The 24,522-nt window shown below is 43.0% G+C and overlaps 1 protein-coding gene across 7 annotated transcripts in view; it reads right to left on the reverse strand.

Annotated features, from left to right (window-relative positions):
- The window catches only part of ARHGAP40 (Rho GTPase activating protein 40), a 71,788-nt gene that overhangs the window by 38,823 nt on the left and 8,443 nt on the right, over nt 1–24,522 (reverse strand). For 6 of the 7 annotated variants that reach the window (XM_050917325.1, XM_050917320.1, XM_050917323.1 and 3 more), the window contains exon 1: nt 4,216–4,396. The exons of the other annotated variant lie outside the window; for it this stretch is intronic. In XM_050917325.1, the coding sequence (XP_050773282.1) occupies nt 4,216–4,331 (116 nt within the window). In that variant the 5' untranslated portion in view covers nt 4,332–4,396. Of the gene's footprint in view, nt 1–4,215; nt 4,397–24,522 lie in introns of those variants that run through there. 7 annotated transcript variants of the gene reach the window in all.

Consider the following 24,522-nt stretch of genomic DNA (forward strand, 5'->3'; position numbering starts at 1 on the left):
GTCAAACACTGGCACACTCAATCTCTTTCATCAGTTCAGTGTGTTGACTTTGTTTAAAATATGGCAACAAACATGTACTGCTTGATATTATTTTCTGAATTTAATTGAAATTATTTTAATAATTATAATTTTTGGACTTAACATAAGTTAATTTCAAGCTTAATTTTAAATAACTAAATGCAGGTTTGCTTAAACTAAGACTAATTAAATAATTGATTTTTTAAAAATCAATTTATTCACTATGCAACCACACAAGCAACTATGATTTATTCACCATCCTACCCACAAGTGGGAGTAATGATGATCTACTTCACATCACACATAAGGTAAATAAGGTAACTGGGGCACAGCATTTCAGTCATTTGACAAAAGCCAGAGAATCAAGATATCCTAACTCTCAGACTTCCGCTCCAACCTGTGAACCTCTGTGTTAGAGTAAGTGAGCTTGGTTCTATTTCCATCTCTGCTGTGCAACTTTGGGCAAAACACTTAACCTCTGTGTACTTCAGCCTACCCATGTGTACAGGGACAAGTTATCTGTCTCTGCGGGGAAACCAGTCTGTGTGTTAAAATGCTTTGAGATCTTCAGGCAAAGAGTGCTAGGAGGGTACGCCAAGGATTATTTTCTGTTTGGGCCTTTGTTTATTAAAGAAAGGCCTTCCTTGAAATTACAAAGATACATATCACACGTGGTTAGTGCGTTTCTAATTTGCCTTAAAACTACTCCAGTGCTGAACACCTACTTAATCGGTGTAGTAATTACTATGAAATAACTCACCAGCGCCAGTCATTTCCTGTTGCAACCCATTCTAGAAGCTGGCCAATTTCACTGTGCATTAAACCAGATAGAATAGATAAGCATAGTTTACTGCTCAGGAATGCTGGGAAACAATTGGCAAGAGATTACAAGGAAGGTACATGAATTAACTACTGACCAACAGCATTTAAAAAAAAAAAAATCAAAAGAAGGACCACAGAAGGATACACTGAAGGATCAAGTTAAGCTTCATGCTTAAGAGATTTAGGGACAGTGGAAAACAGGAAGGGCAGAAACATAAGCTCCTTACTTGAATTGCTCAGGTTATGTCTACACTTAAATAGAGTGGCACAGCTGCACAACTGTAGTGCTTCAGTGTAGACATTCACTATAGTGATAGGAGGGATCCTCCAGTTGCTGTAGTTCAGTAGTTCCCAAACGGGGGTTCACGAAATGTTACAGGGGGTTCTTGGGAAAAAATTCCTTAATGGTGGACAGAGCTGTCCCTAGGGACCCCAGGCAGCATGGGGCCAGCAGCCCAGAGCCCCTGAACTTCGAGAGCTACGCATTTCAAAGTGAGCAGATCTATCACACTGAGGAGATTTAAACTTCAAGACTCCTTATAAGAAATGGAAAGGGAAGTGGATATTTTTTGCTGTTTTTAAAATTAATTAGGCAGCTACTATTGTTTTTAAAATTATTATGAAGAACAAGTTTAAGCTTTGTTGTAACGTGTGTTGTTTGCCTGGATTGCTCAGGACCTGAATGCTTGTGTAGGAGGAACTCTTTCAGTTGGCGTCTTAAATACCTTCATGCTGTTTCACATCTGATACTCCTTGATGAAACATAGGAGCTTTGTCTTATAATAGGCTTATTCAAAGCGATACAAGAGACGAAAGTGACATCTTGTAAGAGTGTTGCCGTTTTCATAATGTAATAAAATTACTGTAACGATAAATAATAAATAGTGTGTAACAAGTATATCATAAAAGCAAATTTTAGATGTCCAAGATCACTGCTTTTATGAATTATACGCATGTAGAGGAGAAAATCCCTGGAAATATTCATATTTAGGAGGGGGCTCGTGAGACTTGACATTTTCGAGAAAAGGGTTCACAGATGGTTAAAGTTTGGGAATCACTGCTGTAGTTGATCCATCTCCCTGAGAGGCAGTAGCTAGGTCAACAGAAGAATTCTTCTAGCACGCTCCACATTGTGGGGTTAGGTTGGTTTAACTACATGGCTCAAGGGTGTGCATTTTTTACCCAGAGGAACATAGCTGGGTTGATTTCACTTTTTCAGAGGCATATGCTGAAATAGTAAAAAATGTTGATTTTGCACAGAGACAGAAGATTCCACAGCTTGGTAACTGTTCTCAGACATTTAGCAAAAGCAACTGCCAAGGACAGGTTAACCTCACCATGGTTCATGATGCATGAACAGTTCCTGTGTGCAGGTTGGTCATCTCACGGAATGTCACTAAGCAAGTTCTAGAGCTCAGAGAATGCAAAGCAGCTGGCTTCCAGCACGCAGAATAGGGAACTCACCAATACTCACACATGGCCTTTGTCTGCCAGATTTAAATAGAAGGGTTAGAAGTAATAGGAGGAGGTGCACTAAGGGAAGGAAAGCTGGATCAATAGCTCTTTTCCAAGATTGCTTGAGAGGAATGGTAACAAGGATACCATTACAGGGGGGCCCGGGTATACGTTGGGGCTGTGTTCCTGAAAAGGGTAACAGATACTGAAACGACGGATACCAGGGAATTTTTCCCCATAAGAAATAATGGCCCACCCTGCCGCTTCCTGCCCCACTAGCCCCCCACCCTGCCTTGTTCCACCCCCTCCTCCGAGCGTGCCCCATCCCTGCTCCTTCCCCTCCCTCCCAGTGCCTCCTGAACACCATGGTAAGCATTCAAAGAAAAGCCACACAAAAGGCAAAGCAACGGACATGCGGATCAGAACCGATACAAACCGGAACATGTTCCCCTATTGATGAGCGATGGATAGGTGAAACAACAGATAAGGGGGAGACATATACCATGGATCCTCCGTTCTGGGTAAAATGATTGTCATTAAGATATCTATCCAATACACGTTGCATAGTTACCACTGCAGGAACAACGGATAATTAAAAACAATTAATATGAACACTGGGATTTTCGGCACATCATTTCACAAACATCATTTCACTGTACAGCAATCAAATTCTATGTCTATAAGACTACTCTAGAGAGATTAGTTATACAAGAGTTAAGTAGTTTACATGATGGCTGGGCCTGACAGTGTTTCTAACACCTGGCATTCTGCTTTCAACCTATTATATGGATTTAATGAGAACTACTTCTACTCCAGCACCTTCAGATTGAGCAATACAAGTATTATGTTGGCAGTCTGGAGAATTAAGAACAGGTGGCTAAGTGGTTTTTCAAAAATACCAAGAGTTCAAAATATTCAATAGCCAATTGTCTTAAAAGAAACCCCTCAACTGTCTCAAAGAGATACTGCTGACTTGGAATCTAGTTCATTTTTTAAAAATGTGGAAACTAAAGTAGTAACCCCCCAACGGTTTTTACAGCTTGTTTTTGTTTTCCTCCTTTGTTGCTATGTGAAGGACTCAGAAAGACAGATTATACAGCAAAACAGACCACACAAAGTACTGTGAACTTCAAAAGTAAAACTGAAAACAGAGAAACATCCATCTGAAAGGGTTTACAGGAAAATGTGATAATCTACCCTGCTCATTCTAACAATAAGACATTTTCAAACAGAAGCATGATTTTTACATAGAAGATCCCTTTCCAGCTGGTGTATAGTCCGGATACAAAGTGGTAAGCTAGCTAACTAGCTGAATCCAGTAAAAGATGCTCTGATATGATGCAGCAGATCAAAACAAGAGTAACTCTGTCAAACATAAAACAGTAATAAAATTATGTTCTAAACTAGTGCAACAAACTCACTGACTAATACACACACTACACATTGTACAAAAACACACCATTCCTGTCTCCTGTGTTCGGTTTCACTGACAAATGATTACAAATGACATTTTATTTCTGAATCTTGGAATAAGGCAGTTTTCAAATGCTGTAAGTTAGCCCGCTGTGATGCTTCCCACTCCTTGCTCGTCATCCCCGTCTTTTATAAAGTTTGCTGCATTGATTCTGAAGGTTTATTCTGTTTCATACAAGAACTCACAGCCAAGAAGCGTACTTATGTGACACTAATTTAAATTAAAATGCTATATGAGAATTTGTCGAAGAAGATCAAGATGGCCAAAGTGTGATTTTAAAGGAATTCTTAACTACTCTTGTTCATATTCCCATTAAGGTTTCACTTTGTTTCCACTCATTTATATATTCTACTGGGGTGTAATATTGTTCTACCTCTACATCCTGCTTTCTGAACAAAACTGAAAACGCACAGTAAAAAAGAAACTCAGATGTGAGCACTCCATACCTGCAAATGCCAGAGACCTGCGAATGGGAAGGAGACTGGATGGAATGGAATACAATTTGAGGTCTGGGGATCCGAGTTCTGGCAAACCCAGAACCAGGCTTTCCAAGTTTATCCATGGTCTTGGTTACAAGAGGAATCAATGTTTGCTTTCTTTCAGCAGCAGCTGCAATCCATCAGTGAGCCTTTGACTGTCACAGAGCAAGGGAGTTGCTGTTATTCCTTGTGTTACATCTGCAGCTGATTGCAAAGAAAGCAAAACCACAGCACCACCTACTCATGCTGCAGAAACTCTGCTAATTGGATGGTAATTCCCTCCTCCTCCTTTTATCCACCCAGCCAGACTGATGTAATAAAATCATGGTAAACATACCTGTGACTTTAAATATACAGCTATGCAGCCCGTCCAAGAGCTATAATCATCTGTCCTATGCTGGGAATGCAATACATACCTGAAGGACATAGTGAAACCAACTTTTAGCATTTGAAAATTGTGTTGCTATGCATTTAGATCTAGAGAAATTGTTCTTTCTACCATTTTCCACATAACTGATGCAAATCAGATAGGGAACATGCCCAAACGTGGGCTGGTTAAACGATAACTAAAATCTCAACCATGTGAAAAGTAACTCCCATGAGTGACATAAGTAGCAGTGAACAATCAATCCATTTGAACTGTACCAAGGGTCCTCACAGACTGGAATATATTAGCCTTTCACTAACCCCAATGAAAATGTCATCTGACCTCTGGTAGATATAATTCATTAACAAGTGCACAAATTGAAGGCCAAGAACTCTTGGAGAAGAGGAGAAAGACAGTCATATGGCTGTTCTGAACCTACTTCCTGATGAGTTCGGAGCATAAAGAGCAGTGTTAACTGCATTACAGTAGTACCAACAACAACATGCAACCAAACATTTGACAAGATGCAAATCCCAGGCCCAAAAACTCATTTAAGACAAGCAATATATGACAGGAGAGAGGGAAAGGATAAAGCAGTCATATTCCCTCATTAGCTTTCTTCTTTCCACCTTCCACCCTCAATTGTTCTGAGATTTTTCCTGGTTGATTTTCAATGTTTGTTTTCTGCTCCTTGTCTTTTCACTAATATAGAGTTACCATAATCACTGCAAATCTTATAGAAAAATAAAATCACATTTGAAATTTACTCAGTGAAGCCATGTGAGGCTTGTCAAATACTAACAGACCTTTCTGATGTTCCTAGCACTAATGGTTCTATGGGTCATTCTCCTTATTACTGGGTCAAGAGAAGGGGCACCACCAATGGAATTTCCTCAGAAGGACTCAATATTTAAAATAAGAGTGTGCTAAGGCCATCTCATTTGTGGATTCCTTCTACTTATTAACACAGCCACTATTCCAACCTGTGTACTTGTAACTACAGACCTTATGTGGGTGATTCCTAACCACTGGATCTCCATAAATTTAGATCTAGTGGCCAGTCTGCACTAGTTGATTCACTGCAGGCAAACATGGCCCATGGCAGCAACACGTGGCACTCTGCCCACGTTGCCGTCCCTCCAGAGGGCTAACTTAGCCCCATGCCTCACTCAGTTCCTATGTGCAGATTCCCTGCACCTGGGTGAATTTCACTCCAAACCAATTGTAGAATTCAGTAAGTCTGTTGCTTTGGCATTAACACTAGCTAGGAGGGGAACATTTCTAGTTGTCCTAAAAGTATAAAAGTTGCTCTCACTTCTGTCCTGTTGAAGAATTTGTCCTTCTGATATTCTTGGAGCTTGACAGAATGAATGTTAATTGTTTATTAGATATTATTTTTATGAGTAAAACTAAAGTAGCTGAGCCCAAAGCTGGAGCACTCTCACATCTGTAATATATGCTGAGAGACGTCAACTTACTTGCTCAATTAGAGCCTGATCCAATGCCCAGTGAAGTTCCCCCTGGTTGGTCTATCACAAAAACCAGTCACTGATTTCTATTTACCAAATAAAGGCTGCACACACTGCATTCTACACAAAGTTCTTTCAGCTTCTTACACCCAAGCACACACCACTCCTCACAGGACTTCCCTCCCACTCTCTCACAGATTTGTTTCATAACTAAAATTTTAAAAAAAAGTCAATAAACTTCTATTTTAATTTTGCAGTGATTCCACACAAGGAACGGTCAGCTGAAGAGAGAGGAAAGTCTTCATGAACTACATAAGACCACTCAAATGAAGAGCAATTATTTAAGATGGTAACATCTTACTCAATAGATCTGAGTGAAGACACAAAGGGAGCAGATTTGCTTACAGCAGTGATTTTCACTAATTTTTGTCTTGTTAGTGTGAGGTGACCTGCTTTCCTATAGGACAGGCAATAGGGCTGTGCCCCTTCGAGTTGTGTTTTGTCTCAACTCCTGTTTGACTTGTTTATTCACAGGAAAGACTAGTCCCCAAAACATTTCAACTGATCACAAAGTACTCAAACAAGGGGTTGAATCTGAACATAAAGCATCTTCAGGTTTGTTTTTAAAAGGATCCCTCCCCCCACCCTTTTGTAGATTAAGGGTTTTCCTCAAACATGCAAGACAGATAGGAGACTGTTTTCAAACGCTGCTGAGCATGTGAAAATGGGAGGGTATAATAAAAGCCTAGGTGCCATCTTAACTATGGCTTTCACAACAGTAAAAGATAAATTACACATAGTACTATCAAATTAAAACCAATAGGCCAACCACCAAAATCACAGATCTAGCTAACCCACAAAAGCCAGGGAAAGGAATTCAATTCTCCACTTGAACCCAAATACTACACGAACTGCTTTTACAAAACATATATTCCTGCAAAGTGAGAACAATTTGTAATCAATGGGCCAGATCTTCAGTGGATGTCAACTGGCATCACTCCCTCAGTTGCTCCACTGGCTTCAATGATCTCTCCCACAAGAGGCCTCATGCCAAGTGCATGGTGCTCTGACACAGGTTGTAAAATTCACAGCCTTTTCTTTGCCTTTTAGAATATCCCTCCACAGCTCCCCCTTAAAATTCCTATGAAAGACAACAAGTGCACATAACTACCATTGCTGAAAGAACAGAGGGCACGTCACACCCCACAGATGCCTTCCCTCAGCACTTGTAGGCAGCCTCAACATGTCTTGCCTTTGCCAAACAGGTTTTCCAATAATACAAGTTGTCTGCAGGATATCCAATACAAACTAGCTTCACAATCCTGGGTTTTTAAACGGACCGTGACTATATAAGATGACAGTTCAATCAGGTAAATTACAAAATGGAAGAGTTTAGAGTACATACGATGTACTGAAACAGAAACATGTTTCAGTTTGGTTATATAACTTAATTCCTGGGAGCAAAGCAGCTTGTGCACAACATTTCAAAACTGAGTTTAATAACAGGGGTACATGTATGCACCTCAGAGTTGCTCCATATCTTGTATGGGGCTAACTGGGAGAAAGTGTTCAGCCTATCCTGTATTCATTCCTTTCTGCATTAAAGTTGGTGACTTGCTGGCATCTGGGAGGGATAATTCGTGTGAAATGCTTTCCAAAAAAAAAAAAGTCACATCGCCTGCTAAGCTTGTGCTCTGGGTGCAACTCCACTGTTCTGACTCTGATCTCACACCACTGAGAATCAGGAATCTCTCCAGTGAAGTCAGGGGGATTACATGGGCATAAAGCCAAATTGGGTTCAGAACCAGGCCCCTCACATGCATCTTCAGTCATGCATCTTGTAGACGGAAAAAAAGATGAAGCCAAAAGGGAAAAACAAGGATTCATTTCTGGCTTCTGAGAGCATTTGAATCAGTCATATGTGCAGCGCAGCACTGGGATTCTGCTGTTAACAATATAGGTGATTCCAGCTTCAAAACATGGAGTAGCTGCTTAGTGGCTTGCTAATGCTGCACAAAATGTTTTCAGACGAATTGGCCAATACCAGGAAACCCTGATTTCACTAAGGGAGTGGGGGGGCACGGTGTGTGTGAAGGGCACAATAAGAGGGTTCAGATAACCAGGAGGTTCAAGCAGACTGCAAATGCCCCACAGGGCTGAAACCTCCAGGTAAGCTTATGTGCAACCCCCAAGATCTCTGTAGCTACATTCCTCGGAGAGTTTTGCTCCTACAGGATGAGCTCTGCAAGAACAGTTTCAGATGGTCCAACACCTTTCTGGGTACGTGGTGTTAGCCTGCATCCACACTGCTGATTAATCATGTTAGAAGCTGAAGGGCTGCACTAACTCGAGCGGTAGCCTATACCACTATTTGGGACAGCCAACTTGAGTCAAAAACCACCACCATATTTCAGTTAAGAGTATGCGTGGACATGGGACTCAAGTTAAGGGCACCACTCCAGTTAACTTGGCAGTGAAGACAAGCCATTAGAAGCAACAGCAGATATTGTAGAGCACCTTTTAACCATTCAGACTTCATATATGCTCCCAAGTGAAAGACAGTGTTTACCTGGAGCGAAGGGTGAAAGTCTGTCACGTTATCTGAAATCCCATAAGAGAATGAGGTCCTTTGCTCAAAAAAGCATGAAGGTTAGAAAGCCTGGAAATTCCAAGCTAAGGCTCCTATTTACATTTTACAGAGTGCCCATTAACACACACTAGGGACTTAACATTTTCGTAAGTCAAAGTAATTTTAGCTCTTCCCCTTGCTCCTCATCAGAGATCAGAAGAAACCTCAAGCTACACTATCTATCCATCTACACATCCTTATTAAGATTAAGAAGTAATTATAGTTTTTGTAGTCCCTAATGAGATGAGCCTGTGTGATGGATGGATAAGATTATCCGAGTCTCTGCTTGTTCTCAGAGTGATACTACAGATAGAGACCTGCACGGATACAAAATTTGTACCCGCATCCAATCCACAATCTGCAAACTCGCAGATGAGGATATCCACAGATATCAAGCAGATATCCGCAGATTTGCAGGGCTCTAGATACAGAGGCATAGTTGTGATTTTGGGTAGTGTAAAGTAACAGTGAGGTTTATTTATTGGTAAACAACCAGCAGCAGTAAAGCAGCTACAGAGATTTTTTTGGACCCATCAGAGCTCCCAGGTTTGCGGTTCTATAGCACCTCCAAGAGTCAGGATCTTGGTTTTACATTTTATCTGGAAAATGGCACCTCACGCAGCCCCATGCTATGCTGGGGCATCAGTTCAGTGCTGACCCAGAGGGGAAAGCATCACCTTCAGTGAGTCGCCAACCTTACTTTACATCATGTAGCCACCTGGCTTTTAGTCGGAGGATTCAATCCAAATACTGAGCAGGTGAGAGCCTGCTCAATGACACACATAAAACCCAATCTGATCCCAGCCTAAGACTGTAAATCAGTGGGCATAATCCTCCATTTGTGGATTCATAATCTGCTTTAAAGCACCTACATGTTATGTGACAAACAGAGGATCAGAACTTCAAGTAAGAATAAATAGCAGGAGCAGATGACTCAGAAAAGCAGCGCAGATTCTGTTTTCATGCAAATAAACTTTAATCTTGCAACTGATTATTATTATTTTTTAAAAGGCATGATGGTCAGGGAATACACTAGCAACTGGGGAAAATGGGGTGGAGTGAGAGCTACAGACAAGCGTGGAACCCAAAATTACTTCTGTCCATTTACCACACTATCAGCAGTTGTAGCTGTGCTGTTCAGTTGAAAGTAGAGCAGAAGCTGGGAGCTGCCTGCACACAGCAGGATTAGATTGCATACTGTAGGAGGTGGGCAGAGGGGAAAAGAAAATTTGCAGGATGGGGAAATGGAGTAGAGGGCAGGAAGAGGCACTGCAGAGCAGGCTCTGCATTTCCAAGTGATCTCAGCAGTATCTGACCAACTATCTCACCTCTTCTGCTGTTCCCAGTGTGCCTCTAAAGCAGGGGTTGGCAACCTTTCAGAAGTGCTGTGCTGAGTCTTCATTTATTCACTCTAATTTAAGGTTTCGTGTGCCCGTAATACATTTTAACATTTTTAGAAGGTCTCTTTCTATGAATCTGTAATATATAACTAAACTATTGTTGTATGTAAAGTAAATAAGGTTTCAGAATGTTTAAGAAGCTTCATTTAAAATTAAATTAAAATGCAGAGCCCCCTAGACCGGTGGCTAGGACCTGGGCAGTGTGAGTGCCACTGAAAATCAGCTCGTGTGCTGCCTTCAGTACCCGTGCCATAGGTTGCCTACTCCTGCTCTAAAGTGTCACATGAGAACTAAAGAGTTAATAGTGAAGAAAAAAATGCAGAAAATCTGTACCCAAAAGCCCAGAATTTCAAATATTGTATTCAGATTTAGCATACAACATCAATAATATTTCAGTAATAAAAGTACCTTTGGCCCTAACATAGCCATCACCAGGCTTGAGAGATATAAAGTTGAAGAACCTTTTCCTTTACAACCCACCCGTGTTGACTTACTCAGACCTTTGTCAAACAAACATTCTCCTTTTGAGTTAAAGCTTTCCATGGTTGCTACTACCCAAGGTAGAATTGCAACCTGTATTTCTCTTTCTTAATCACACGCAACTTTCCAAATACAATAGGGTTCGGGGTGGGGCATTCAAAGAGGTATGAGTGTGTGTAAGTGGAAGAGAGTATATATGCTAGAGGCTACGGTGGGCGCAGCTGTACTGGGAGGGGGTGTTACACAGAAACAATTATCAGGACCTAAAAGAAAAAATTTTTCCCCAAATGTCTTCTCTCATACTACACCAAAAATCCACTGGAGTCATACACTTCCGGCCCCATACCTTGTATTGGGATGCTGTATCATTCACTATAATATTTTGCCACTAGAGCTTATTTAAATTCTGATGCTAGTAGTTCAGACCCAACTTTGCACATTTATTTTAAAACATTCTGCACTCTTGAATTTGATTCAGTCCTGTTTGTACTGAGCATTCATTTTTGGTGACACTTCAGGCCACCAAAAATTGATGAACTTGTGCACGAATGCACATTTGCTTGGAAGTTTGTACTCAAAATTAGTTACTGTCTTGTTTCAGTCATCCATTCTAGGAACCAGAACACTTGCAAAACAGCTGTTAGGAAACAACACCAAATTTTATTATTCCTGCATTTTTCATACGCCATTTAAGAGAATGCATTTCTGCAATCATCATTTTTGGGCCCCATTAATGACATCATTTCACACTCAGGCCAAAACTCTCCATTCAGTTGTAAGCAGCTCTACAATAAAGTTTATCTAAACAAATGCATGTGTAGACACTACTGTAAATAATGAGATTTAAGCCACCCAAACCATTTCCACTGCCCAAGGAAAAGCTGTAACAATAGAAGGAAGCTCGAATACATAAAAGCCACTATTGCTTTGATGAATGAAGTTATTTACTAACCTAGTTGCACAAGTTTCTGCCTCTAGGGCATTTTTCAAAGTCTGTAAAAAACTGTAGCTCTTAAATAGATTTCAAGTTATGACTTTGTTTACCTAGCCGTTGAACACACACCCCACTCGGCCCCCTAGGGAACTAAGAACAGACAACAGTAAAGAAGTTAATGGCATACAATATCTTGTATCAGGTTACATCCTTCCAGCTGTACCTTCAAGACAGATAGAAACCTGATGGCAGAGTGGAATGAGAGCCACCAGTCTAACATGCTAAACATATATTTTTAGCAGTCTGTCAGGTAGCTTTCAATACTGGTAAAAATAAATGGTGGCCCTTTGAACACCGCCCCCCCAGATGACATGAAATGCTGCCTGTAACATCTGAAGATAGAATACAAGGATGGTGTTGGTACTTGGTCAGAGCATCTTCCACCCTTTACGTTCAGCCCCTTACCATAATGACTGAATATCCAATTTCCGTGCAGCAGCCTCAGTACAGTTCACACTGGACAAGAGTCCACATCACAAAATATGCCAACATAACTGGTCACCTCTGCAGAGTAGCCAAGAACTGACCAAGCTACCCTCTCTCCCTAGAGGTCACCCCCTCCACACCAGGTTTAGGACTCACTCACATAGTGTGGTGTTGAAAGCTTCACTACTCTTGGCTGCCCCCTACTCATTTCCCTGGATAGAGAGCCTGCAGAACTCATGCTCCAGCTCTCAACTCAGCACATTCTAAACCCTCATTCCATTTCCCCCCCTCGCTATAAGACTTGAGACACTAGGGGTACCCAGATGTATAGAGCTGTAGGGAGGGGCAATGCTATACATGGACCCACTATTTCTTCTCCTGCTGCCCTGCTTCTCAGCATGAACCACAGAAATTTAAGGCAGACATTTTGTTTACTTCCTACCCAGTAATTACAAGGAACTCAGCAACAGGCTGGATGGTGACCATGAGCTCAACTTACTGTGAGTAAATGCATTTTCCAAACATCCCATGGGGTTTACAATTCGATAAGAGCTAACCATGTCCACTCTGAAGTAGCTTCACTTTTTTGCATAAATGTGGGATCAGTTGCTCTAGGGTTGGCAAGGTTGTGTATTGTCCAAAATGAGCCAGCCAAGCTACAACTAGTGACGGTATTTTATTTGAAATAATATTCAGACAGGGATTATAAAGAGAATCTAACCACAGAGAGGAAGGCTGAATCTCTCAACAAGACTATAGTGAGATATTCCATTGTGAACAGTGCCCAGACACAAGAACTAGCACAAACTTTGAAGTCAGGATACTTCTTTAAAAAAAGCAACTACTACTTCTTACAAACTCAGTGTATTGCACCCTTCTTCAATCTTGCAGCTTTTTGCATTTTTTAAAACAAATTTATCTAGGTGCCAAAATCCCTTCTGCAATTCAAAACAGCTTGCAGCTTGTTCATTTGTTCCAAACCAGCCGCTGGTTTCGTTTGCCATCATTCTGCTTTGTAATAATGCACAGAGAGATAATATAAATTGAATCTGCTTCTCCAGAGCAATGTTGTTTCTCTCAGGACTCACAGAAAATTAGCTCCCAGGCAAGCACCCAGACATTATCATGGCCAAGGTTACCTCCAGCTCTCAGTATTTGTGGACACAGACTTTGTTTTATTTTTCTCTCTAGTTTGTTTTTTGAAGAAAATGCTGCTGCACTGGTTTGGGGTTTTGGATACCAGCCTGCCTCTCTTTGCTGAGCAAACTATGACAGGAGTGCCAAACAAGAGAGAGAGAATACATTCATCTACTAACATTGTCAACAGGGTCCTCCGTCTACTGAAATGCAGATAAACTGGTACATGCAGACAACTTTAACTCCCGCGCCACTCACCCCCAGAGGTTGTCGTCTGAGAGCTCTTGTAAATTCCCTCCTTCTGCAGTGAAGAACAGAGCTTTAAAAGGACATTGTGCTGCAAAAGCAAGGGAGGGTTTTGTTTCCAATTCAGAGGAGCTGGAGGCACTTTCATCTCCTGACAATACTCCCAGTTTCACTAGGGCACTGATGCCCATAGTCTCACCCCCAAAAAGAAGTCTATTTATTTCTGCTGCCTTATTAACTGCATCACTTGTCCTCTGCCTGCAAATTAGAAGCTTGCTGGGGAAACCCTCTCCAAGTAATATCAGCCAATTTTTGTACACAAAGGCACAATTACTGTTGCATTGGTGTAGCATAGGCTACATGTCTAAACTTGCAGCCTGCTTCCTTGCCACAAGAATTTTGCCATTCATCCAGTGGGAGCCAGAGCAGGCCCCTGAGGAGGAATTCAGTTGTTTTCTTAGTCATACAATTCTTTTTTTATGGCAAAAGTCGTGTGACTGAGATTTACACTCATTTTCCTCATTTGCCATTCATGTCAATAGCGATTTGAGACTGACCTAGGACAGCATCATATTTAGCATATTGACCCTTTTCCTTTGAAAACTGTGCAGTTAAAGACAACTTGGTTGCCTCAGTTTACCCCACACTAGGTCTTCAACAAAACCAGACAGATCCTTGCATCATGCACAAAAAGAAGCTGCTAGGATGAGAGCTGGGACAAGCTCGCGCTCGGTACCTGCAATAAGAATGCAACAGTGGTTTTCACAATACGGCTACCAGTTTCATGAGGGGGCTATGAAAGATGACATCAGATACAAATCACTTCGTAATAACTGAGCATCTTTATAATCCTACCTCAGCAATCCAAAAACATCCCTCAGTGGAATTTCTAGTTTTATTTTTCAAGATATTTTAGGGGAAAATGATAAATGGAATTACATTGATCTTAATGAAAGTCAAGATGGGCACATTGCATAAGTGATCTGAGGAAATACAGAATTTAGGTTTTGAAGTGAAGTGAAGACCTTAAAGAGAGATGACATAATAGTAAGATCTGATATAGCTATTTTCATCAATAAATCCCAAAGTGTTTTACAATGGAGAACAAGTACTATTAGTCCCAATTTACAGGTTGGAAAATTGATACAGAGAGGTGAAATGATTGCTCACGGCTACACAGAAGGTGGTCAATGGTAGAGGCTGGACTAGAACCCACATCTCTTTACTTTCCTGTCCACAGTCGCATAACGTGCATCATCCTGCGTCCCTCACATGTCTACAGGTTAGAGCAAGGAACTGGAAGCCACAACTCCTTGTTCTGTTGCTGACTGGCTGTGTGGTGTTGCAAAGTTACTTGAGCTTCCTAGACTTCAGTTTGTACCCAGTGTGCAATATGGAAATAAATACTTGCTTGACAGTGGTGTTTTGCAGCTTAATTTGTTTAAGATTCTCTGATGAAAGACATTGTATGAAGTACTAGAGATGGACAAGGGCATCATTTTACAATTTCCTCCCCTCCCTCTAAACCTTCTCCCCCAACACCACACCCTGAATTTCAGGTATCTCTAGATTAAATTTAAATGAGCACACATCCATTACACAGACAGATATGCTATAGCAGTGATTTGGTTTCTTGGTTCACAAATCCTGCATGTTATCATAATTGTACTATCTGAACTTCAGGTCAGCTCTAGTAAGCGTTAGACTCCATCAGTTCTAAGCAGCAAAGCATGTCCTTCACAACGGATATTTCCTCTACATGTGCGTGACTCCATTCGGATGTTTTATTGTGTTCAAATGTTATTGTGAACTTTGTGTTGTGCTCAAAGGTTACAAATCTTTTTAATCTACGTTCACAGATGTCTCCTCCAGCAGCCAAGTGGTGTTTCCTTTACCTTACAAAGTCTTCCCTTTCCTTGCCCTCTGCATTGACCGCAATGGGATGCTCATTTCTGCTGTAGGACTGCACTCGTGACTTATATGCCAAGTTTACAAAGAGTAACCTTGGAGAAGCAATTATTTGGTCATGTTTAATGTTACCAGTGTTTTGTGTGACCCCCTGTTATTAATGTTTTTTCTGGCAAGGCACCATATCATGTACTAGTAATAGCAAAGTTCTCTCTCTCTAGCTCTTTTTTACTCCCCATTGACAAAAGGTTTTTTTAGTATGTACTGGAGTTTAGTAAAACCTCAAGTTCTTCTGCACTAGTGACTTTAAGTAGTTCACGTATTTATTTTACCAGCAATGAGTGATGTAGTTGCATAACGTGCTTACTCAAAATGATTTTTAAAGAGATCTAGGGTGCAAAACTTCAGACACTTAGGGTGTGATTGCTCCCCTACTGGAAATGCAGCACACTCAGGCACAGCTGCATGTGGAAGCGACAGCATAAATGTGGCATTAAGCCATTTTTGTGGCTCTGGGATTCGGGATTAGTTGGGAACTGGTGTGGCCTCGGCATAATTCTGCTATTCAGAATGGAAATAGAGCTCTGTGCTAGGACTCCATTCCCTCATGCCCCCTACAAGCCTCTTCTGCCCACAGCCTCACCCCTAGCACATTCCCGCACACTAGGACTGGCCAGGAGCTCCACCTATATTGGAATGCTCCCCCAGTCCCTGTACACCAGCACAGAGCTGCACAGAACCTGTAGCAGCAGAAATAATCTCTCCCTTACTAGTGTGTCAGAAGACAACATTAATTGAAGACAAAGGGACTGCTTACAGTAATAAATGTTTGCAGGATGAGGTCCACAGTTATTAGAGACAGTGGTGCTGTGCATGTGGCAGCTACAAAGGCTATTGGAGAGCTTTGTGAATTGGGTCACATTTCCATATATTGAGCCCTAGAACTTCACATGGATTGAAAATAGCTTCTACAAGACTAATGTATCCGTACAGATCATTCTTGGTGCCAATTTATTCATAAAATCAGGAGACATTACAAATCCTACAGTAGACAAAATAAGACAGTGCAGCCAGCCATTGGCTGGAGTATTTTTAGCTTACAACACCTGTACTTCACCATACATCCGCAAACAAAGTTTGTCCCAACAGTCTTAGAAGTGTTGCTTGTAACACCCAGGGGAATGCCTTTAGCTCAGGTCCCAGATGGACATTTGTACTCTGCAACTGTTTCTCCATGGTGCAGATAGGAAATCACAGGCATTATAGCCACACCAGTTCAGCCAGTCCTCCTAATTCTACCCTGCAATGCCTCGCCTCCTGTTTGGTCTTATCCAGAACCCCTGTTCTCAGCTAAAGTGCTGAAGCACCTACCCCACAGTGTTTCAACAACCCCAAAATGCACCAGGTACAGGAACAAAATCTACGTAACAAAGAATCCTCAAGCCTCATCCCTTCGGTCACCCTAAAACACATGCTACTCACAGCACTCTATGGTATACAGAAGTAGCTCTGCCCACAGCTATGCATCCACCACTCACTCATACAGCAGAAAAACACCCAATTTTGCTTCACCCTCAGACAACCTGCCCCTGACTAAATATAATTGCTACTTAAGAAGAGCCCACAGCAATGACTGTCATTTGGTGGTGCAAACTTGAGCCGGGGCAGTAGTTTGGGGAAGTTGTGTGCGCACCTCCTAGTGAACAGAGTGTTCTCTCTTGAGCATCATGTCTTCTTGTGACCCATCAACTGCCCTGTCAAATGTTTTCAAGATTCTAAATCCTGATGCAAGGGTTACAACGTAACCATGAGCAACCATTCATCCAACCATTCACAAACAACTTACAATGATTTCTGCAGATTGTGACCCATCCAAAAACACACACACACACACACACACACACACACACACACACACGTTACAGAACATCTAGACACACAAGGTAGGGGAAGGCCGGCTTTCTCACTGGCTTTTTTTTTTTTTTTTTTTTTTTTTTTTTTTTAATTAAAACAGCTTCAATCCAAGTCCAAGTCCATTTCTACCTACCATCGAGGGTAAGAAAGTTCTTGGGGATTTTTATGTGGCTCAATTTAAAAATAGTTTAGGGAACAAACAGTTGAGTTTGTTACCTCCCCCCTTTAAAAATCTTTTAGTGAAGCATCTCCCCGGCACTTCCCTATTGTATATACTTATGTCAAACTATTACAATGTGTGTGTAAGTGTTATGTTCTGGATCCGTCTTAACACTTCAGGCCCAATTCTATTACTACTGACATAAGAACAGAATTGAAGTCAACAAAGTCACACTAGCATAAGTGAAAAGAGAATCAGGCCCTTCATTATTATTTCATATTTACAATGTGGTAATATCCTGAGGCTCCAATCACAATCATTGTACTAGGTGCTGTATACTGAAGATGTGGCCCCCGCTCTGGAGTTCACATGTAGTGAAGGATGCTTTACAAGCTTCATCCAGCCACGTGCTGGGAAAATTGTTCCCAGAAGAGTACTAGGTACAGTTTCTACACTCTGATCTTGTCTCCTCCAAAATCCATAAGTCACACCTTGCTAGCCCTCTGCATGTCAGACCAACGGAGGGACATTCCACCAAAGGGTTTAAAGGCAAAGGGTTATAGGATGTGTGTGTTAGCACACACCCCATTCCACCCATGACTTCTATGCAAACTCAGACACTTAATCACTCCTGTCTCTGGCTCCTAACCTGCCTTAAAGCAGAGGGATTGTGGACAAACCCAAAATGAGTGAAATATGCATTCAGCGTGATGCTATTTTTTCAGCATTTTTTCCCCCACCTGCTTTCAGGCTAGAACTTGAGTGTTATGTTTCAGGTCTGAAAAGCTAAAACCATCTCTCTCAAACCAAGCTGCTGGGGATTCTGCTAAGCACTCTTTAGTACCATCGCAGGGTTTGGCTCCAATTTTGTTTTACAATTCTTTACAGAAAGTAGTTTTGCAATGAACAGAAATTACCCAAGCAAAGATCGATGCTAAGGACCATCTGCTTTTACTGCGGTTAGAAAATAAAACCCAGAGTTGTAACACACTAAACCAAAATCAGAGAAGTTCTTATTCCTGCTGCAGATCAGAATGTTTTTGATTCTGTCACACTATATGTTGGACAATGTTACCGTACTGTTCAAAGTCAGGAGAACTCCATTACATCAAATGGGCACGGGGGAAGGAGTCACACTTAGCAGACGTTTTAATACCACTCGAACCTCTTCTGTGCTGAGGATTGGTTAGGCTCCTGTTACAGGTTAAGATCAGTATTGAGGTATGCACTAGTTGTACTTGGCTCCAGACTAGGGGCTGTTCTGGAAACCAGAAGCCTGAGCACCCACACTGTCTCCCAATATAGTTCCTGAGCTTGGGCTGGCATAGAGCTGTTTACACCAACTCTATAGGTGCTGAGGTATTTCCCTGTGCTGGAATCATCTGACCACTTTATAGCTCCATTACTTTGGCAGAAAGAAACCGGGGGCACCAATGAATTGAGCCCTGAGACTCTTGAATTAAAGGCATCAATTATCTCCTCTACTGCTCCCAAAAGTCACCCACCTCTCCTGCTAGTTACAGAGGAAATGCTGCCTTTGAAACAGAGCGGTTACCATTACTTCCTTGTTTTTAACATTCATGTGTACACACTGGAACAAGTCCAGAGATTATGGAGCTTTAGCCAAGCAGCTGCATTTCAGATCAGCTGCGGGATGTATATGCAGCAATCTCATGCCTACCTTCCACCACAAGGTAGTCAGGGATTTCCTTCCACTTGCTAGCTGTGATTTCAAACATTAACATTGTCTGAGATTTACGTTGACGGAGAAAAACAACCTTCATCAGCGTATTTGTTTATCTGTTGCCCAAAAAGGATATCCTTCCAATTCCATTATACAGTGGCCATCTGTTACCGAGCTGGTGGTGCTTGGAATAAACTGATCCCCCTATTCACTACAGAGCATTACAAATCAGCTTCTCGCAGCTCTAAACAAGATCTTGATTAGCTAACTGAGAGCTTCTTCACAGATCTATCTATCTATAATGATCCATCCTCCACCTCAGAAAATTAACTTGTATAGTGCCACAATGCTGTATTTCAACTTTTACAATGCAGAAATTATGTTCCAGATTTTCTTGGACGGTAGTATATTTACTTTCTTTTTTTATTTTTAGATGTCAATCTGTATAACAAAATTAGGCTACAGTGTGCAGATACATACAAGATGAATACTGCATGGGCACATGGGGAGGGAGGATCATGTTCCTAACTCAAGACATTTCAAACCAATCAGCAAATAAAAAACTTTGATCATTTTTCCTTGCCACATGGCAAGGCACTTATGGCAGGCTTCTTTGTTTCTAAGACTTCTCTGGTAGTTAATTCCCATTAATTCAATACAGATATTACTCAAGCAGCACAGCCATCTATCCTCAAACTCATGAAATGGCACTGGACTAGGAACCTTGTGGCCGGCACGTAATAGCTGTACCGAGAGAGGTGAAAGGCATCCTTCCCCTGATTCTTCTGCAAAAAGTTTTCTTGTTGGTTTCTCCCTAGAAGATCTCCTGGATTATGACTAAAGATTGAATACATGGTGAGGCAGGTTGGAATTAAGTGGAATTCTGTTCTCACTCTGCCATTAACTTCTCTGTGGCTTAAAGCTAGTCACTTAGGGTACATCTTCACTGCAAAAGACCCCCACAGCATGGCCGCAGCTGGCCCAGGCCCGTTGACTCAGGTTGATGGGGCTTAGGCTATGGGGCTAAAAATTGCTTTGTAGACACTCAGGCTTGGGCTGGTCCCCAAGCTCCAAAACCCCACAAGGAGGGTGGGGGTGTTTCAGAGCCTGGGCCTCAGCCTAAGCCTAAATGTCTACACTGAAATGTTTAGCCCTGCAGCCCGAGCTCTGCAAGCCTACGACAATTGACCTGGGCTCTGAGACGTGGTGCTGCGGGTTTTTTATAGCAGTGTAGACATAACTTTAGGGCCTGATTTTCAGAGGCTGGGGTGGGGATAGGGAGCTGAAAGACACACTAGGTTTTCACAGACAAATGGCCCTGTGAGAATATTGCAGCCCCCAGAACTGAAGGTTACCCAGGACACAAGTTAAAACAAAAAGCCTCCTGGTTCCCTTACACAATAAGGACCTGATCCACAGCCATTCGAGGCAGTCCGTTGACTTCAGTGGGCAACAGAATGGGGAATAAATATTTATACTGGGCTCTTCAGTCAAGCAGAGAAAAGTAGAATACAACCTAATGGCTGGAAGTTGAAACTAGACAAAAATCAGACTGGAAATAAGGCAAAATTTTTAAACTGTGAAGGTGCTTAGCCACTGGAATTCTTTTTAAATAGTTCCATCGCTGACAATTTTTAAATCAAGATTGAATGTTCTTCTAAAAAGATATCATTAGGAATTATTTTGGGGAAGTTCTCTGACCTGTATTTTACAGGAGGTCAGACTAGAGGATCACAGTGGTCCCTTCTGGCCTTAGAATTTGTTAATCTAGATCAGGACCCTTAGGTCTAAGTTCCTCATACTGTTTAGCGTGTCAACAATGGAAGGACGTTTTTGGTAAGTCACACCACATCTGAAACAAATGTTACTATTTTAAAAGGCTCACATCCCCATTCTTAGAGAATTTACTTTTACTTCATAAAGATGCAGACATGCCAAAAATAAAAGCTCTCTGTATCGGAAAGAATTTGTTCAGCATACCGAGGCCTCTCAGTGGGATGCTTCTGATTTCACTGTCAGGATGAACCAAACTGGTATTTGCAATGCTATGTTGGCCTAAGGAAACCACAGACACACCCAGAATACTACATATCAGAAAGGACTGTCTCATATGGATCCACTTGTTTGAACCCACAGACTCTTTCAGATCACAAAAATTAATATCCAAGTGAGGATAGTTGTGTTGCATCTTTTATCTGCAAGTGTTTCACAGACTATGTACACCCAGCACCAGTGAAATGGTCATTTTTGCAACAGAGAGCAGCGGCTAGACCGGGGGCGGGGAAACTTTTTGGCCCGAGGGCCGCATTGGGTTTCGTAAATTGTATGGAGGGCTGGTTAGGGGAGGGGTTCGTGGCCCAGCCCCCACCTCCTATCTTGCACCCCCCACGGGACTCCTGCCCCATCCACCCCTGCTCCCCAATGGCCCCTCTGGGACCCCTGCCCCATCCACACACTCCCACTCCCTGTCCCCCAACCCCTGCCGCCCCATCCCACCCCTCCTCTCATTCCTGACAGCCCCCTGGGACCCCTGCCCCCATTCAACCCTGTTTCCCCCACCACCACCATCATCCATACCCCCACACCCTGACCACCACCCTGAACTCCCCTGCCCTCTATCCAACCCCCCCACTCCTTGCTCCCTTACCGCGCTGCCTGTAGCATCAGTGGCTGGCAGCGCTACAGCCGTGCTGCCCGGCTGTAGCTGGGCCATGCTGCCACTCCCATGCAGCTCAGAGACCGGATCAGGCCGGGCTCTGCAGCTGTGCTGCCCCAGGAGCTCACAGCCCCACAACCCAGAGCATTGTGCTGGCGGTGCGGCGAGCTGAGGCTGCGGGGGAGGGAGACAGCAGGGGAGGGGCTGGGGGCCAACCTCCCAGGCCAGGAGCTCGGGGACTGGCAGGACAGTCCCATGGGCTGCATGTGGTCCATGGGCCATAGTTTGCCCACTCTGGGCTAGACAGACAAGTACAGCAAGTCCCACAACTATAGAAGCCTCTTACTGAAACAAAATAGCTAGTCATTTATATCTACTGGCACCAGCTTGTTCTTCTGAGGGTACGTCTACACTACAGGATTATTCTGATTTTACATAAACCGGTTTTGTAAAACAGATTGTATAAAGTCGAACGCATGCGGCCACACAAAGCACAATAATTTGGTGGTGTGCGTCCATGTACCCAGGCTAGCATCGATTTCTGGAGCGTTGCACTGTGGGTAGCTATCTCGTAGCTATCCCATAGTTCCCGCAGTCACCCTTGCCCATTGGAATTCTGGGTTGAGATCCCAATGCATGATGGTGCAAAAACAGTGTTGCAGGTGATTCTGGGTAAATGTCATCACTCATTCCTTCCTCCGTGAAAGCAACGGCAGACAATCATTTCGCACCCTTTTTCCCTGGATTGCCCTGGCAGACGCCATAGCACGGCAACCATGGAGCCCGTTTTGCCTTTTGTCACTGTCACCGTATGTGTACTGGATGCCACTGACAGAGGCAGTACTGCAGCGCTACACAGCAGCACTCATTTGCCTTTGCAAGGTAGCAGAGATAGGTACCAGTCGTTCTGTACCGTTTACTGTGCTATTGTAAATTGGCGATGAGATGACGGTTATCAGTTGTTCTGTACCGTCTGCTGCTGTCATGGGTGCTCCTGGCTGACCTTCGCTGAGGTCGGCTGGGGGTGCAAAGACAAAAATGGGGGCTCCTTTATGTTGTATCTAAAACCAGAGTCAGTCTTGTCTAGAATATGGGACAAGTGTACTAGAGAACCAGTATATCAGAGAACCAGAGAGCACAGCCGCTCCGTGTCAGATCCCACAGAAATGATGAGCTGCATGCCATTCACGGGGGGTGCCCCTGCAACAACTCCACCCGTTGATTCCCTTCTCCCCCAACCTTTCTGGGCTACCATGGCAGTGTCCTCCCCATTTGTGTGATGAAGTAATAAAGAATGCAGGAATAAGAAACACTGACTTTTTAGTGACATAAAATGAGGGGGAGGCAGCTGCTATGATAGTCCAGGCAGGACATTAAAGAGTGGCAAGGGAGAAGAGCCCAGCATCCCGCTGCTATGAGAGTCAGGCAGTACAGAATCTTTTCTTTAGACATGAAGGGGGAAGCTGATGGAACTCAGCCCCCAGTTGCTATGATGAGGACGGCTACCAGCCGTTCTGTACCATCTACCGGGAATGACCAGGAGTCATTCTTATTTTTACCCAGGCGCCCCCGGCCGACCTCATCTGAGGCCAGCCAGGAGCACTCACAGGCTGATGATGATGATGATGATGGATAGCAGTCATATTGTACCATCTGCCACCGGGGAGGGGAGGGGAGAGGATGCTGCTATTCATTGCCGCAGTACCGCGTCTACCAGCAGCATGCAGTAGACATAGGGTGACATATAAAAAAAGTCAAGAAACAAATTTTCCCCTTTTTCTTTCCCGGGGGTGTGTGTGTGTAAATTGATGACATATACCCTGAAACACCCCAAACAATGTGTTTGACCCGACAGGCATTGGGAGCTCAGCAAAGAATGCAAATGCTTTTCGGAGACTGCGGGGACTGTGGGATAGCTGGAGTCCTCAGTACCTCCTCCCTCCCTCCATGAGCATCCATTTGATTCTTTGGCTTTCCATTACGCTTGTCACGCAGCACTGTGCTGAGTCCCTGCAGTGGCCTCTATCATAGCCTGGAGATTTTTTCAAATGATTTGTCTCCCGATACAGTGATCAGATCCAATATCTCCCATACGGCCCATGCTGGAGCTCTTTTTGGATTTGGGCTGCATCGCCACCCGTCCTGATCAAAGCTCCACGCTGGGCAAACAGGAAATGAAATTCAAAAGTTTGCGGGGCTTTTCCTGTTTACTTGGCCAGTGCATCCGAGTTCAGATTGCTGTCCAGAGCAGTCACAATGGTGCACTGTGTGATACCGCCCCGAGACCAATACTGTCGATTTGAGGCTACACTAACCCTAATTCGATATGGTAATACCGATTTCAGAGTTACGCCTCTCGTTTGGGAGGAGTACAGAAACTGGTTTAAAGAGCCCTTTATATCGATATAAATGGCCTCATGTGGACGGGTGCAGCGTTAAATCAGTTTAACGCTGCTAAAATCGGTTTAAACATGCAGCGTAGACCAGGCCTGAGGCTTAATCTCTGGGTGTGGCTGGTTGAAACTGTTCTGTCAGAAATTAGGGATTTTCAGCTAAGCTAAATATTTAAATTCAGAAATGCCACTGCAGTGTCTTGTGGTAGTTGTAGTTTGAGTGCCTCGTGGTCCTTTTCGCCTCTATAGGCTGGGCTCCCTAATTGGACTACATCTCCCATGAGGCATCGTGGCCATCCAACCACCATGATGCACAACCTTCCTTGACAAAGGAGACATTGGTGCATCTTGGGAGATGTAGTCCAATCAGCGAGCCCAGCCTGTAGAGGAGAAAAGGACAAGGCACTCAAA

Source organism: Gopherus flavomarginatus, chromosome 11 (genome assembly GCF_025201925.1).
Source record: "Gopherus flavomarginatus isolate rGopFla2 chromosome 11, rGopFla2.mat.asm, whole genome shotgun sequence".
NCBI lineage: Eukaryota > Metazoa > Chordata > Testudines > Testudinidae > Gopherus > Gopherus flavomarginatus.